Consider the following 16,704-nt stretch of genomic DNA (forward strand, 5'->3'; position numbering starts at 1 on the left):
TACCTATTATGCCTTAGAAAGTCAATAATTTGACTTGAATAGTGCAGTGAATAGTAACCCGAAACACAAAAATTTCGAGAACGTCGAATTTAACACGTTAAAGCTAGGTGAATGTGAAGTTAAGTTTATTTTGGATTTATTTTAAGTTTTAGTACTGAAACATTGGAAAATTTCGTGTTTCAGTGGAAAAGAATACCGGGACAGAACCCGAGGAGTCGAGTCAAGGCCAACAGGCGACTCGTTTGAGGTTTGTGCACAACATATACTTTTATAATCATCTTTTTCATAATGTTTTGAATAATGTGAAATATTGGATTATAGCATTTTTATGATGTTTGATTTAAATTGTGAAAGTTATTGTGTATATTTGAAATGACAATGTTTAGCAAATTGTTAAGATAAGTTTTGAAACCACAGTGTCATGACCATATATTTGAACACCTCACTAGCACGACTAGTGGGGGTAATTAGTTTCGAATTTTGATTCCTTCTCTGGAGAAGTGTTGAGGTGTGCCAGTAGAAGAGGATGTGAATGGATATCCATATATTTGAGCTAGCTAGCCTGTGATATGATTTCTCTTTAGCCTCTGGCTATTGAGATTCATGTGATTTCTCTTTAGTCTCTGGCTATTGAGATTCTATTTGTTTCGAATGGCGTGATCTAACTGTGGGTTTTATGAAATGTGTTTTGATACTTTGAAATGAACTTGGTTTACATGTAAAATCTCACAATGCATGATTGTATTTAATTTTCATGTTTAGCCAAATTTTTGAATGAATGTGCTTTAAGCTTTGCATAAAGATTATTTTAGTATATTGTGCACCACTGAGTCCTAGTACTCGTGATAGCTTTATTCTTTGTCGCAGATCTGAGAGACTAGAGGAGCAGCAGACTGAGCTGCTGAAGTGTGTGAAGTCATCAGCTTGAAGCCTTCGGGTATAATTTATACCCTAACTGTAAATACTTCTTTTGATGTATATATTGCACATAAATGTATGGACATGTAAAAATGGGTCTTGAGCAACTTGTACACAAATTTGTATGAAGTTTGTAATAAAGTTTAGTTTGTGTTTCTTTTGATATAAATTTGTAAGGTTGTGTATAAATTATTTTATTTTTAATGAAATATGTATGATATTGATTGACAGTATTTTGAGAACTATTGAACTTGTGAATTTTGAGAAATTGATTGAGTTTGATTGTGAAACCGAAGTAGTGGTTGAGAAAAACTTTTAGAAGTGCTTTTTACAGGTATTTGAAGAATGGTTTTCTCAAAATACAGAGGAAACTCTGTCAAAATTTCTATAGAATTTGCAGAAAACTAAAATGGACCAAAAATATTAACTAGTTTTAATTTTAACTAAATGTTTTAAATGCCTATTAGAAAATGCTCACCACTTATCAAAAATAAGAAAATTGTTTTAAAATCCCTTGTAGGGTACTTAATGAGTTATCGGTAGGTGAAGTTCGGTAGTTCATTAGGTATTCTACGGGATCATGTTATGCCTTACAGAGGGGTAAGGTGTGACAAAGAAGGACTTTGTTTCTTTTTTTTTTTTTCCTTTTCCTTTATCTAATTTAATTTATGGAAGACCACAAAAAAAATCCCAATTAAAAAAATTCAATTTGTTAATTTAGTTATGAAATCATCCATGATGTCATAACTTTTGACTTTTTCATTTTCATCTCTTTTTCTTTTTTTTTTTTCTATTAGTTCTTTAATTTAATTCTCGATTCCGAAATTTTCTTTTCTCCGATTTTATTGGACAGTTAGGTCAGGAGTCAGCTCTCGGGGTCAATTAATCAAATTGCCCCTCACCGGTTCAACCCGGTTTGCAAATAATCCAGTATTTCTTCCGGCTCCCTGACCTAATTATTTGACTGACTTAACAATTCTTTTTCATGATTTTCTCTTTTCCACAGTGTCCATAAGGGTCCTAAGGACCGCAGCGTCACTTTTAACGATTCGAAATTTGAGTTTAAAATGACTTCGCAGTCGTTCCCAAGGAGGTCACTCATCGCTGTAACTCTCGGCTCGTTTAACTTCTTATATTCTGTTTTTCTTATTTATAGTCAACTAATTAAACATTACTAATTATTTGTGTTTATGGCTTCTTAAGTTGTCTTAAGTGTGGTCCTAATCCCCTTAATTGTCCGGATCGACACCGGTCACCGGAATAGTGAAATCTATCAGGCTATGCAACGGGGGGTGTTACATCAAAGCCTATTAGCAAATCCTTATCAGGAAGATCCGACTCGATGACCCTGGTCCAGAGGATACAAGTGGGGAAGAACTGAATTCCAATGGGATGTTTGGTGATAAGGCTGGTTTTGAAAACATTCCCATCCGCTGCTTTAAAATATTCTGTATGGGGGACCCAGTACTCTGGGGTTAAAATGGCTGGGTTCATCATGCTTTTATGGGCTCCAGTATCAAAGAAGCTAATAACACTGATGGGTCATTCATATTTACTTGGGAGAATTTGAAGTGGGACTAAAGGAATTGGAATAGTGTCTGCGTTGTGGACTGGATGAGAAGATTGGACTTATTGGGCCAGATAAGAAGGATAATGGGCCTCAGGATCTGACTCCGAGTCTTCTGAGGACAGGGAATGGTCTTGGCCCGAATCAGTATCTGCTCCAAGGGCAAAAACTATTTCTTCATCTGGTTCATCTTGTTTGGAGAACAAAGATTCAACATCATCATGCTCTAAGGAGATGTGAGAAGCCTGCTGAATATGTTGTAAAAGCTTGACTGCCTTGTTGGGGTTCTTAGGGCAATTCTTGGCATAGTAACCTCGATTGCCACAGATGTAGCATCTATCAGACTTCTTTGTACCCATTCTTTTCTTCTGAAAGTATCTTACTGGTCTTCTTCCCTTTTTCTGTTTGAAAGGGGGTTTGGATCCAGAAGAATACTTCTTGTAATGTCCCTTCTTTTTTGGCTTGCATTCACAATTCTTTTTCTTGCATTTGATGGCAAGATGGGACTTCTGACAGACATTTTTTAAGGCTTTACTGTTGTCAATGATGTCTTTAAATAACTTCTGCTACTCACACATCTTGTCCAAGCAAGCCAAGGTCATCTGATGGATTTCTCCAATGGTGATGGCATTCATTGCTCTCCTGGTAGCAGCAATGCTTCTATGGAGTTCAGGTTGTAGTGCTTCTGGGAGAGAGGCAATGTAAGTATGTCTAAGGTTGATATCATTATACCCATTCAATAAATAATAACGCTAAGCCATGCGCTGGTAATGCCTTTCAATATCTGTTCTTTTTAAAGAGCAGCAACGCATATCAAAGTGCTCCTATCGTAACTACTTGCTGTATAAAGAGGCATCTCCGAGGAATTCAGCAAAAATAGCATTGACAGCTTGTATAATATTCAGGTGGTAAAACTGGGCTTTATGATACTCTCCGATGGAGGCAAACCAGTCTTGTAATGTGCCAACAGTCCGAGAGATAAATTCTCTAAGAACAGCATGAGAATCGGCACCTTCTCGAAGCATCTGAACATCAAGCCAAGCCTTAAATTCTGCGAGACGATCTCTCCATTTTGAGGGAGGAACGTCATCTAGTGTGAACCATGGGCCTGAGCTGGGCCTGGATTGCTGTTGGGCTTGGAAATTAAAGTCCAGGATTGGATCATCCTCTGGGATTTCCACATGTGGGTCTTGGGCTTGAGGAGGCCCAGTGGGAGGACCTGTAGTGCCACTGGTGGAGTCTGTAGTTGGGGAAGGACCTGTTTGAGATGCAGTTAACTGAGGATCAGCCATGAGCAATGTCGTGATATCCATTTGTTCATCCTCACTATTATCTCCAGACGAGTCATCTGAAGAGTTGTCTTCTAATTCAGAGGGTATAGACACCATATGCTGAGGAGGAGGATCGAGGTACATTTTGTCCTTTCCTTTATCAATCTTTCTTTTTAGAGGATAAGATTCTTCCGAAGAAGATGGGCTCTTTGGTTCATATCTGGTAGGTGTTGGAGCAGGCCTGAACAAAGGAGATGGGTGGTATGTGGTTGGAGGTGGTTCATATGAGTAGTTAAAATGACCAAAAGGAGAGTAAGTAGGTTCAGGAGTGGGAAGGAAAGGATTATGAGTCATTTGGGTGGAAAATGGGCTATAAGAAACAGGAGCCTCTGTTGGCTTATGCAGATCTGCTTCAACTTGGGCTAACTATTTTCTTAACCTTCTGATTTCCTGTTCCTTCTGGTTAAACTCTGCGCCAAACCTCTGTTGCTGTATTGAGGTTCTTAGATCCTTGTTAAGCTGGGCAATCTTTTCTTGCAAGTCTTTATATATGTTCTGGGCAAATGCAGTGAAAGAATCGACCTTTTGATCAATATGTTGAGTCTTGGTGAGGACTTGATCAATCTTGGAGTCAATCCGTTGTAATGTTTTGTTCTGGACAACTGTATTCTTTGTCTACTAATTCAGAACTTCTTCAGCTTGAGTGATCGGGGTTATCTGACCTTCACTATCAACCTTAGTTGAGTGAATGAAAGGTCTGGTGGAGATTTTGGTCTGTTAGTATGTCTGTTGTGCTAATGGGGGAAAATCTGTTTCATAAGAGGCAGGTGAGAACATCATACAGGGTTGCACCAAGGGAAGTGCAGGAGGAGTGGAAGAAACTGGTTTAAGAGGGGGCAGTTTCTTTCCTTCTTTTTTGATGATTTCGAGGGCAAGCTCATAGATGGAAAGAGGCCTTTTCTGCTTGGTTTCTTCATGGATACCAATCCATGGGCTATTATCTGGATAATCTCTTCTGAGAACTTGCTGAGGCTTACAAGAGGCTTTCCTTGTTCTCTTGATAAGCTTCCTCCAGTTTTTATTAGACAAAGGATGGTCGTATTTGTTTTCCCAGTAGTTATCACAGCAGTCGCAGTCTTCATCACACATTCTAGATCCCGGGAGATCCCAGGGACAGTGACCATCTATCTTCTGAGGATAGATGTAATGGTTGTCAGGTGTTACCGCTTCAATGGGAAAATCTTCTTGCTCCTTTTTTAATGGCTGGACCATCATGGTTTGTAATACAGGCAAAGACCCCATAGAATGTCGAGGTGGCTGGAAGGAAGTTTGTACCATGCCATCAGGATTTCTCCTAAAAGAGGATTCTGTGATCTGGATTGGTTGAGAGGTCGAATGAAGCCTTTCATAATTGGTTAACCAATCTTTTGGGATGAGTTGCTCAAGCTCATTTCTAGACAGTTGCCTAGGTATTTGGACTATTGTCGGAGTAGTCTCAATGTCTGCTAATACGAGCAAAGCGTCATTTGATACGGATGACTGGGACAGATCTACTGCATGATCTTGCGATCTATAGATGATCTGATGGTGTAACGTAGTCATCATGGAGGATGTGACTTATGCTGCACCAGTGAGTTGAACTTAGACCTTCAGGGCGGTGCTAAGATGTGGATCTCTTAGTGAGAGATTGTAATTAGGAAAGAACGTTAGTACCACACTCCCAGCATGCAAGATGGTAAGACATGTCCCTATTACTATATGCTCATATTGTAGGAACCTTGTGTCAAGAAGAGACACTCTTGCTGTTACTGGAAGTCCACGCCTTCCATGTAGACTAAGGTTATTACAGCTCCGAAGTGGAGGTGAGAAAATCCCTCCTGTCTCCATTTGGGAATCAACTGGGGTGGGATTTCCAGGGTTACATATTGTTCAGCTGATGAGCTCTGAAGAGAGCATTAGTCCATTCTGAAAGCCTGAACGCATTCTTTTGATAAAGATCTTTTGGAAGAAATGAGAGATCTGATAGATTTGGTTAGAGATCCAGATCGTCTGTAAATGTTGTAAGGGCTGAGAAGTGGTAAGAGAGATTCTCAAACCTGAGCATCTTCAGGTAGGGTAGATATTTCTATGAGGTTATCAATTCGGGAAGACAGTGTTCTTCGTAGTGGTGAAGAGAGAGAGAGAAGAAGTTATGTTGACAATCTCAGAAGGTGAAGGGCACTGAAGGAGAGTTTTAGCAGCAGGATGAGGTGTTTGACAGGCTATGCTTGGTACGTGGCATTGTGCCTAGAGGTCGCTTTACCTTCTAGGAAGGATTCAAGCAGTTACTAGTTATTAAAAAAAAAAAAAAAGCAGGGCACGCATGGTGACATTTTTAATTGGAAAATAAGAATTTAATAATTATTAAATTAAATATTTATATTAAAATTTATATAAAATTAATTAAAATCGATATAATTATATAAATAATTATTAAATTTATTTTTATATAAAATTAAACCTATAAATATTGAAAAAAAACTTGTAATAATATAATTTGTTAACTAAATTAATCCACATAATAGTAATAACAAAAATTAGGACGCATGCATTAAATATTTTAAATTAAATTAAAATATTAAATTGAAAACTTTCATATTCAAAATATTTTAAATAATTTACAATTTAATTTTTAATATCATATGAATCCATTTTTTAAATAATTATAGACATCTTTAAAATAGTGTTTGGTTTAATTACTCACTTTTTTACTTTTAATTTAATTATATTTTTTTAACTTATAAATTAATTTTAAAATGAGTATTAAAATTAATTTTTAAATAGTTTTAGTGTGTAGTTAAAAAGTGATTAAAATGAATTTAATTTATTAAAATGACAAAAAATAAATATTATTGAGTATTATAATTATTAAAATAAAGATAGTATTTATATTTTTTAAAATTATCAAGGTAATATAATCTTTTATTTGATCAAATAATATATTTAAAATAAGTAAATAAGTTATAAGTAAGTAATATCGTATTTATAAATTTTTGACTTCTTTTAATTAATTTTTTAATTTATAAATCAAATCAAATACTAATTTATTTATAAATTTTTATTTATAAGTAAATTTAACCGTTTAAAAAAAAAACAAAATACCCTCTAAACCTTAATATATAAGGACTCTAAACCTTAATATATAAGGAATCAATATCGTATCTTCCTTTTATTGACATGTGTGTTTCTTTTCATCATAACTATAAAAACAATTTTTTCAATTGTTTTTAATATAAATCCGAATTCATATAAGAATGAGTTTAATTATTATTAGATTAAATATTTATATTGAGATATATATAAAATTAATTAAAAAATATATAAAAAATATACAAATCTAAATGTCAATATTTAATCTAATAATTTTTAAACTTATCTCATATAACTTTAAGCTTACAACAGCCACAATTATATTTTTAATGTTTATTTTTTTAATGTATACATATCTACACCCATTAAGATTAATTTAATACATTCTATTTATACGAAGAATTTCCATTTTAATGATAATTTGTATGAAAAATTGTGTTAAATGAGTAAAAATTATATTTAATGAATTGCAAATTGTACTATAAATTATGTATATTAAATAAATCTTAACGGGTGTATTTTTGCGCCCATTAAAAAACCATTTACCTAAAAATAATTAATTTTGATATATAATAAGCACATATCTTTCTTATTATATAACTTTTCATCTAAACCTACAAATAATTATGGGGCAAGTACAATCTAAATTATAATTTCTCCTACAAATAAATTTTAATTGGAGTAATTAATAATTTTTTTCGTTTATTTATTTGAAACAGCGTAATTTTAATTAAAACTAAAAGGTTTTAGCCTTGCCTAATTTAGTGAACCGTCTAAAAACTAGAAACAGCTTGCTTTGACTTCTCCCCAACTAATTTCAACATGTTGCACTGAATCCCCAAAGGAAATTATCTCGAATTTTTTAGATAACAAAGGACAGAAACTTTATATTATGGCGTAATTTCAAAAATTTAATTTTGAAAATCCCTAACTTTTGGAATAATTTTGGAGATTTTCAAATCTCCATATTGAATCAAACCGTGCTAATAGAAATTTACTGCCATGGTCAATTGGTCATTACCCTTCGGGCATGGGTATGATGTGAATAAGGGTAATGCCTCACGGAACCAAACTGCGTTGATACCTAAAAGCCATCTTGTGAAAGCAATTAAAATTAAATTATCAAAATTAGCCGGTTCAGTTTAATTTAATTCCGGATCAAAACTTTTTTTTTTATTTTAAAATTTCAACTATTGAATTTGATTAAAATCATATCAAACCAAATCGAAATCATAGAAGACCCTACAATTCAATACCGATTCTCTTGAACCAGTCGGCCACCCCATAACACATCCCAAACCTTAGCGGTTTTTCCACCCTTACATAAGCATAAGGTTTAGTTTCACCTATGGAATTGAGGATCTGATATGACATAAATGAAAAGTGCTATCTGTCTTTCAGCTAATCCTATCACATTCTTGTACAAGCAAAACCAAAGCAAACAAGAGAAGAAGCACATACCATAGCATAGAATTATGGAAGGAAAATGATCCCAACTTCAATTTGTATTCAAGCCACTCCCATAAGCTGGCTGTAATCATGGCAACAAATTGCAGCTCCAGTCCTACCATCACTCCCAGATCAAGAGTAGAATGGAAAACCTTGTGTTTTTATCAATCTTTCAATTTCAAATGCCAAATTGTTGTCAATAGCATTAAGATTTATCACTTGATATAGATTCAGAGGGGAAGGAGGAAATTTGAGACTACAAAGCCACACAGGAATTCGTTTGAGTATATGAATATCAGACCCTCAAATTATTTGTCTACAAATATAATAAACAACAAAAACAGCTCTGCATCATCATTAGGCACAAGTTACATATCTGAGTTAATCATCATCCTCTAGAACACTCCGCCGCCTCTGGATCTGTGGAATGACACGAATATGCATCATAATCATATCAATGCTAGGGAAGCATACAGAGGATTTAAAAAAAAAAAGTTTTCCATGACTTACTGTGACTTTTGTCTGTTTAGTTGTTTGATTGTTAATCTGTTCCAGTAATGAAATGAGCCTCTGTTCAGAAACCTGCAAATATATAAAACAACTACATGTGAAGTTTTCAGTAACAGATTCTAAACAGATAATCTATATTGCAATATATTAGGCATGAAATGAAGTGCACCAAACTGCAACAATAATCCACTTCATACCTTCTCAACTATTTGACCCATTTGTGCAGCTCTCAGTATAACATCTTCAACACCCCTTGCTTTTTCAGGTTTAACTAAAGCAATTCGGGCAACTGCAGAGATTGTGTCATAGCAGAGGAAACAGAATTGGTTCCAATAATTTAAATGACAAAAGGAGAGATGAATATCAAAACAGAGGTATTAACAGACTTGGCTCCAATATTTAAAGGACAAAAGGAAAGGGTCAAAATCAAAACAAAGGTATTCTTCTGCAATCAACAAAATAATGAATCTCTACTGCAAAATTCACAGAGATTCTTGAACAGCTAGCTATGCATTTCCCTTTAAACTTTTTATGATTTCAACTACAAATTAGACTCGATAATACCAAGCATTATTCTTTTGAATTCACATATCAAGGCCTGCTTAAAAAGTCCACATGCTGATGATAGATTTACCAAGGTTGGTGCATTATCTAGTTTTAATTTCCCACCAATCATTAGAATCATGCACCCAAAAGTGGTTCAAGCAAATCCAATCAGTGTATCAACACCTATTGACTTTGCATGTCAACATTGTTGTCTAATGACAATCATGAAACATGATTTCTAAGAAGTCCCAGGAACATACTTGAAGTTAAGGAGATACTACCCAGATTCATCACCAGTTCACTACTAAATCATATGTACAGAGGTGAAGGAAGCAGAGTAAATGATTAAAACATAAACAGAAAGGGTCCCTTTTAAACTAGTTTTTAATCCAACTATTCACAAGAGCAGTCTAAAAACCTAACTGATGAGCAATTCTCTATCCTGTGAATTTGGAAAGGTATTATCAAAACATAAACTTAGCTACCCTAAAGTAGCACAAAGAGTCCCTCAGAACCAACTCTATTCTTTCTTCACAATCTAAAAGAAGAATGGCTGTATATGAAACAAATTGGACATTAATTTACATTTCAAATTGAAACTGCATGCGAATCAGCTTTCTGCTTAGATTAAAATGCAATATAACATGCTAATAAAACAAAATTATACTACTTTCTGCTTCATGCCTATATGACTATAAATATCCATAAATAAACATTTCATTGATATGGTATCACTGCAAAGATGTGTTCAATTAAAAGAAAGCAAATGCATAACTTATTATAAATCAAAGAGGTCAATATCAGCAAACTGCTGGAATTCATTGAGTAGGCATAGGTGGATGCAATACTAGATAACAGTCAAGTTGACAAAATCCAACAGTAGCATAAAGTTCTTCTTCCTAGTTAAGTTCATAAAGTGCATTTTATTTCTCACTCTTAGGAATCTAGCCAGCCCCAACTAGTTTGAGATTAAGGCTTAGTTGTTGTTGTCTTGAGAATCTAAATTCTCCTTCTAGCAATTCAATGACGTGTCCAATCTTCTTAACCACATAGATTTCAATAAAAGGCATAATGTTTTCTGCTATGATTCAACATTATTGCTTCACAACCAAAGAATATAACACCAAATGACAACTAACCTACATCTATTATAAAAGACAAGCACTGAAGTATAAACCAAGCAGGTACTATGCTTTTCAAGAATGCAGTTATAGAGCAACACTTTTAGAAGAATGCATCCACTAAAAAGTCACTGAAAGATAAAGCACATGTCTATAATAATAATAATAATAATAATAATAATTTCAACTGACGTCTTTCTCGGGCTTCTGTAGATAAAATCTGACTAAGCATCATTTGCCTTTGCTCCTCGGCCTCCCTATTATCAAATGAAAGGTCAGAAAGAAAATTTTATTGAAAAGCATAATCACAATGTAATATTTACTAGCCTATTTGATACTTTGCAATGTTTTCTGGATTATAAACTCTGTTTGTCTAAGTTTCCTCAAAATCTGCTATCTGAAAACTGCATCTGAAAACAACGCAGACTTTGGAAACATGAAAACATTGTTTTATTAATTTTCAGAAACTGCATTTAAGACACCATTTGAAAAAGTGAAACTTCTCGAAGTAAACAATATGGACAGAATAAAAAGGAACATGTTTCCATTTTCATTTTCAGAAATGAGAAAGAGAGAGACATGGTACCCAAATGGTGGGCTCTAATGCAAAGAAATAGGGCAGAATAACACAATTAAATTTCACTGACGAACCTCTTTGCATCCTCCTGAGCCTTTTGCTGTTCAGAGCCTTGCTGATTTCCCTGTTCATTCATAAAGTTGAATAATACCACAACCATATAGCAAATAACAGCCAGCAGATGCCACGCAATCCATGCACACAAAAAGATTGAATCATAATTACCATGCTACGTTGAGCCATGAGCTCCTGCATTCTTCTCTGGCGAATTGCTTCTAACTCAGGATCAGCCTAAACATTATATACAAGAAGAAAAACTGTTAAGGAGTCCCAAGCAGCTTAACCCAAATGACATCAAAACTGAGTATCCCAAAGTATAAATGAAGAGAGCTCAAATAAATGAAAGAAAGAGAATGGTGATAACTAAAGCTATTCCAATGGTACAAAATGTTCAGTCACAAGTATCATGTCCCAATTCGTAGTCAATAGAAGTGCCCTTATAGCCCATGCCCTAAGTGCATGGCTGCTTGCAGATGCGCGCACAATCTCTAAGTCATGAAAAAAACACTTGATAAAAGAGTTTTATTTAAACAAAATAAGAAATAGACTATTGTCACCACAGGGAAGTAGAGAACATACCTTTGAAGTGAATTTTGCATAGCTCTGGTAATTTAATGTTCTAAAAGTTCAGTGACAGATTTAAAGAAGCTTCTAAAAGAGCAGAGAACTTAAATGGGCACATCAGTTTCAAGTAATTGATAAAAGTAGAAAGTTGGCTTCCTGCAACTGTCTACAAACAACACCTCCATCCAAACACATAAACCTAATAGTACCCACAATGAATGTTCTAAACACACAATCTTCACAGTGAATGTTCTAAAAACACAATCTTCACAGTTTACACTGGTGTTCTCCCTAAGCTCAATTTCACAAATACATCTAAATTAGCTGTTGTTGCTCATTTGAAGAAAAATTATGTAAAATCATATTCAGATTTCTAATGCTTAATAATGGGTACAAATGACACTTAATGACACAAAAACAAACAAATATAGCTTCCTTAAGAAATCACTCAAAATCAAAAGCCTTCACAATCATACCATATGGAGTCACTGATATATAGAACAGAAGCAATCGGATCAGGTAAAGCCCAAAATTCTCAGAAATCAAATCATGGAAAGCTCAAAATTGGCAAAATAAACCAATAGCAAAAACCTAATCTAAGAGAAAGTAAAGGAAAAAACAAATAACATACCATCGATACGGGCAAAGGCAGTATAGAGTTGAGATTCGCGTTGCTTTGCTGCTACAGAAAGTGAATGCCTTCTTCTTTGCAAGAGGAGAGTGTTTGGTTACAAGACTTAGCGTTTGCCAGACGCCAAACCTGTTCCTGTCTTTGTATCCTGGGAAATTATTCTCTACACCCTCATTTAAAAAAAAAATTATTTTTTTATGAATATATAATATATTATTTTTTTAATAAATCCAATATATATATATATATCGCTTTTAAAAATTAAAAAAATAATTTTAATATATTTAATATAAAAATTGTTAAACTTCTTACTAACTAAATTATTAAACTATCATTCAGTTAATTTGAAATTAATTAAGCCTATTTTTATTTTATCATCTTATAATATAATAAAATGATAATTAAAAATAAGAAACCTATAGTATTAATTACGAAGTCTAGAAAATTGTTTCCGGGGATTGAAAATAATTTTCTATTTTTAAAAATTAAATTTGACATACTTAATTTAAAAATATATATTTCTTATTAATAATTTTATTTCAATTAGATGGACTTCGTAGGCTTTGAAAAATAAAATTTTAAAATTTATTAATATTTTTAATATTTAAATATATTTAAAATCAAATTTAAATTTATTTTTAACTATTTAAATTTATCTCAAATCTAATTATTATCATTTAAAATAAATTTGAATTCATTTAATTTTATATATTTTAATTAATAATTTATATAAAAATATTTTTTATTAATAATTTATATTTAAAAATTTAATAATTATATAAAATATTTTAATTTTATTTATTTAAAATATAATATTTTTAAAAAAATATAATAAAAAATATATTTTAATTTAATTAATTATTATATAAATAAATTTAAATAATAAACACCCAACACAATAAAAAATTAAATCTAACAAAAAAATCTATCATAAATATTATTCTTATCAATTATATACTATTAAAATCTATACCATTGGGATTTAATTAGGTCAGTACCAACAAGTACTTAACAGATATCATCTCTAACTAAGCGCGAGTCCCTTGTGGACAATTGATATTTAATGATTGTATAATAAATAATATTTCTAATAAATTTTCATGAAAAACGTTTTCAAAACATGAGGAAATAATATTTTTAAAAATTATCTATGGGAAAAATGTTTAAAACAAAATTTTTATAGAAAAAAATTTTTCCAATAAAGAAAATTTCAAATAGTTTGCATCAAAAAACTTTTTGAGAGAGCAGAATTTATTTTTCATATTTTTTAAAAATTTTGTTTTTTAAGAAGTTTTTCAAACAAGTTTAATAGTTAATTTTTTTTTTCTTTTTAATTGATTTAACTTTGAAGAAGGAAACTATAAATTAACTAATAGACATTAATTAATTCAATTGTCAAATAACAAGGCTAGAAAATACTTATAATTGTTTTTGAAATAAATAGTAACAGTATGTGCCGTTATTTTTATAATTATTATTAAAAATTTCAATTAATTGAATTTAAATTATAAAATAATTTTTATATTATATCGTACAGTTAAAAAATAATTATTATAAAAACAAACTCAAATTAACCCGCAAATAACAATGCTTTCGCTTGATCTTCCAAACAGCCAAGTAAAAAATGTAAACCAAAACAAATTCAGTCACAAGAAATGGTAGCTTTCAGCATCCCATGTAGCAAGCATCATCTCATAACATAATCTATTAACATAATACTTACATCTACAAAACTACAAATATGAGAACTCCCCTTGCTTCTCTCCTATTATTTAAGAAGGGATCTTGTTAGATGTTCACGCGCAGTGGCCAGCGCTTGAGTTATTGTCTGCAAAGAAAATAAAAAGGCAGAACTTTAGCAGTTCATACTGTGGTAAGGGTTATTCCTTTACATAGTGATTTGGGAAGTAAAGAGATTGGTTTAAGTTGCAAAACCTGCTCAGATAATGGAGCTCCAGCATCCATGCTATTACTTGCTACCTTCCCCGCAATGACATTTGCATCATTTTCGAGAGTTATTCTGCAAAATTATGAAAAGTTTACATTGACATAGCATGAGAGGCCTCTTTAGGAACTGAAGAGGTTAACAAGAGCCAACACTGCCCAGAACCTGGGCAAAATATTTTGTTTTGTTGCATCAAAATTCATACATCTGATATTTTAGTAAAAGAATTTAAGAAGGTTATGGAACAGATTATTACAAGTTTAGTTCAGCTTACAGAGAGCTGGACATTTAAATTTATTTTGCATTCAAACAAAGCATACATTGACTCTTGCCACAAAATTTTAGAATATCTTAGAGATAGCTTCGAATTTTCGGAGGGGCTATGCTCAACATTTGCAAGAAATTGCTCAAATTTACCAACCTAATGTTCCAGTATTTTGAATTTCAAATTCAGTAAACAAAAGGACAAAGTTCCATATAATAAATCTAGGTCAATGAAGCACATCGACAATATATGCATGTAGAAGGATGCTCATACCCGCCGTCGACAATTTCATCAAGGCATAACAGAATGAGATCCAGATTCTCAAGTGCCTCTTTCTTGTCAACATTGCCTCTAAAACAAGGTAAGATTTAAACACGTCAAAATCAATGAACAAAAAGTTTGATAATTTATGTTGACACTCAGTAGTATTTAACTACATGGGAGGATATGATAAGGAGGCTATTGGAAAAACCTTAGGAGAAGGCCAACTGCATCAAAAAACCCCTGAAGAACTGTGGCTAAGATGAGCTCATTTTCATCTTCACCTCCAGTAACAAAAAAGTGAAGATCTTGAATGAACTTGTAAACAATAATGTTATTCTCAAGCATTGTTATCTCCGCTGTAGATGAAGTAGCAACATATTAACATGAAAGAGTGAGAATCACAGGGTGAATAAAACATGCAGAGAAGAGTATATTACCCCATGTACTTAATCAACAAGGAGACGTCATTTACAAACAAGATTGAAAAATGCACAAAAACTTTTATAAATCCTAGAATGTGATGTGCCTACAATGAAAATTAAACAATCCGATTACTTAACTTTTATCACAATTTTCTCTGTTCCCCACCCCAGCTCCTCTAAGACCATGGGAAGAAAACCCTCAATACCGCCACCATGACAGAGTACCCTTGTAAGATCAACCTTATTAAATTAGAGAGTATTGAAGGTGCACGGCAAAGAGAATAACACATCACCCTCTAAAATTGATACTAACTGGCCAGACTATGGAATGCCACAGCAAAACCCCAAACCCCACATAAGCATATCATAGATGGAGAATGCGCGCTTGATCAAATGAATACTATGACACAGACACACAACCAGACGACACAAAGAAAAACCTATACATCGGAATAAATCAAAGTGCAGATAGTTTACCCTCAGTGCGGGCATTCGTATGCTGAGTTTTGGTAAATACACCTTTCTCAAAAGCTTCCTTGGCACTGTTTGTTGGCCAATCATCTGAATAGTACTTAACAGCTACACGTTTCCCTTCAGAATCCAATAGAAGGATATTTTTTATTTTAGGGCAAGACTCCTGCAAACAAAATTGCATGTTAAAACATCTCAAACAACCCATTATCTTCTCTATGAAATAGAACTGAAGCTCAGTAGGTGGCCCATCACATCACATGCATCGATAACTTGACAAAATTTTAAGTAAAATCAAAGGCAATTATAGCTAATACAATACCAATTGCAGCCAATATTTTAGATCACAGAGATAATCTAAGGATTCAAAGAGTGAAAATTAATTAGAAAAACATACTAGGATCTGCGCCCCCATGTAGAAACCAATCACAAAAACCAGTAAACATTTTTAGATCTACACTACTGGCATTAAAAAAATACTAAGCGAGTATAGCCCAGAATTGATCTTCAAAAGTCGATCCATATAACGTAAAACGTTCCCCAATGACAAAATGAAAAAGAGAAACCCCTTTAAGCTTGCAAAAATGAAATTCAAATATTCTCTGTTCGTAATTGTTAAAACCATGTATACATACTAGCAATGTAGATGTAGCTGTGAGAGAGAGAGAGACCATGTTGTTTGGCAAAATTTGACGGAAAATCGTCCGCGGGTTTGCTGAGAAAATCTGTAAGATCAGCGAGACCCAGGTCAAGACGAAAAAATATTGGTAAATTTTTACTTAGTCCTTCAATTATATTAAAATTAATAAGATAATTTCTATATTTTTTTTATTCTGTTAATTATTTTATTATTTAATTGCTCACTAAAAGATTTTTTAAAATATATAACACCCACTAATTAATAATGAAAATAGATTTAAATTAAAAAAATAATTAATAAAAAATAATAAAATTTTATAATGATAATAATAATTTAAAAATATATCTATATCTT

At 32.8% G+C, this 16,704-nt stretch overlaps 2 protein-coding genes across 6 annotated transcripts; both read right to left on the minus strand.

Annotated features, from left to right (window-relative positions):
• Positions 1-8,473: 8,473 nt before the first annotated feature.
• On the minus strand, positions 8,474-12,493 carry LOC110638198 (uncharacterized). Of its 2 annotated transcripts, none has more exons than XM_021788662.2 (7): positions 12,344-12,493; positions 11,314-11,379; positions 11,163-11,212; positions 10,704-10,768; positions 9,042-9,133; positions 8,845-8,916; positions 8,474-8,754 (listed from the first exon to the last, which is right to left on the minus strand). In XM_021788662.2, the coding sequence occupies exons 1-7, from the start codon at positions 12,344-12,346 to the stop codon at positions 8,716-8,718; spliced, it is 387 nt and encodes a 128-aa protein (XP_021644354.1). In that variant the 5' UTR covers positions 12,347-12,493; the 3' UTR covers positions 8,474-8,715. The 2 variants fall into 2 exon arrangements, with proteins under 2 accessions (XP_021644354.1, XP_021644355.1); XM_021788663.2 differs by lacking the exon at positions 12,344-12,493 and adding an exon at positions 12,189-12,337.
• Positions 12,494-13,913: 1,420 nt separating this feature from the next.
• On the minus strand, positions 13,914-16,507 carry LOC110638186 (coatomer subunit zeta-1). Of its 4 annotated transcripts, none has more exons than XM_021788651.2 (6): positions 16,382-16,507; positions 15,717-15,876; positions 15,026-15,173; positions 14,827-14,904; positions 14,279-14,363; positions 13,914-14,171 (listed from the first exon to the last, which is right to left on the minus strand). In XM_021788651.2, exons 1-6 carry the CDS (start codon positions 16,382-16,384, stop codon positions 14,112-14,114), a joined length of 534 nt encoding a protein of 177 aa, XP_021644343.1. In that variant the 5' UTR covers positions 16,385-16,507; the 3' UTR covers positions 13,914-14,111. The 4 variants fall into 4 exon arrangements, with proteins under 4 accessions (XP_021644343.1, XP_021644342.1, XP_057996701.1 ...); XM_021788650.2 differs by having other exon boundaries at positions 16,346-16,482; XM_058140718.1 differs by lacking the exon at positions 16,382-16,507 and adding an exon at positions 16,108-16,287.
• Between the last annotated feature and the right edge of the window lie 197 nt (positions 16,508-16,704).

The sequence above is a fragment of the Hevea brasiliensis genome, chromosome 18 (assembly GCF_030052815.1).
Source record: "Hevea brasiliensis isolate MT/VB/25A 57/8 chromosome 18, ASM3005281v1, whole genome shotgun sequence".
NCBI classification, from domain to species: domain Eukaryota; kingdom Viridiplantae; phylum Streptophyta; class Magnoliopsida; order Malpighiales; family Euphorbiaceae; genus Hevea; species Hevea brasiliensis.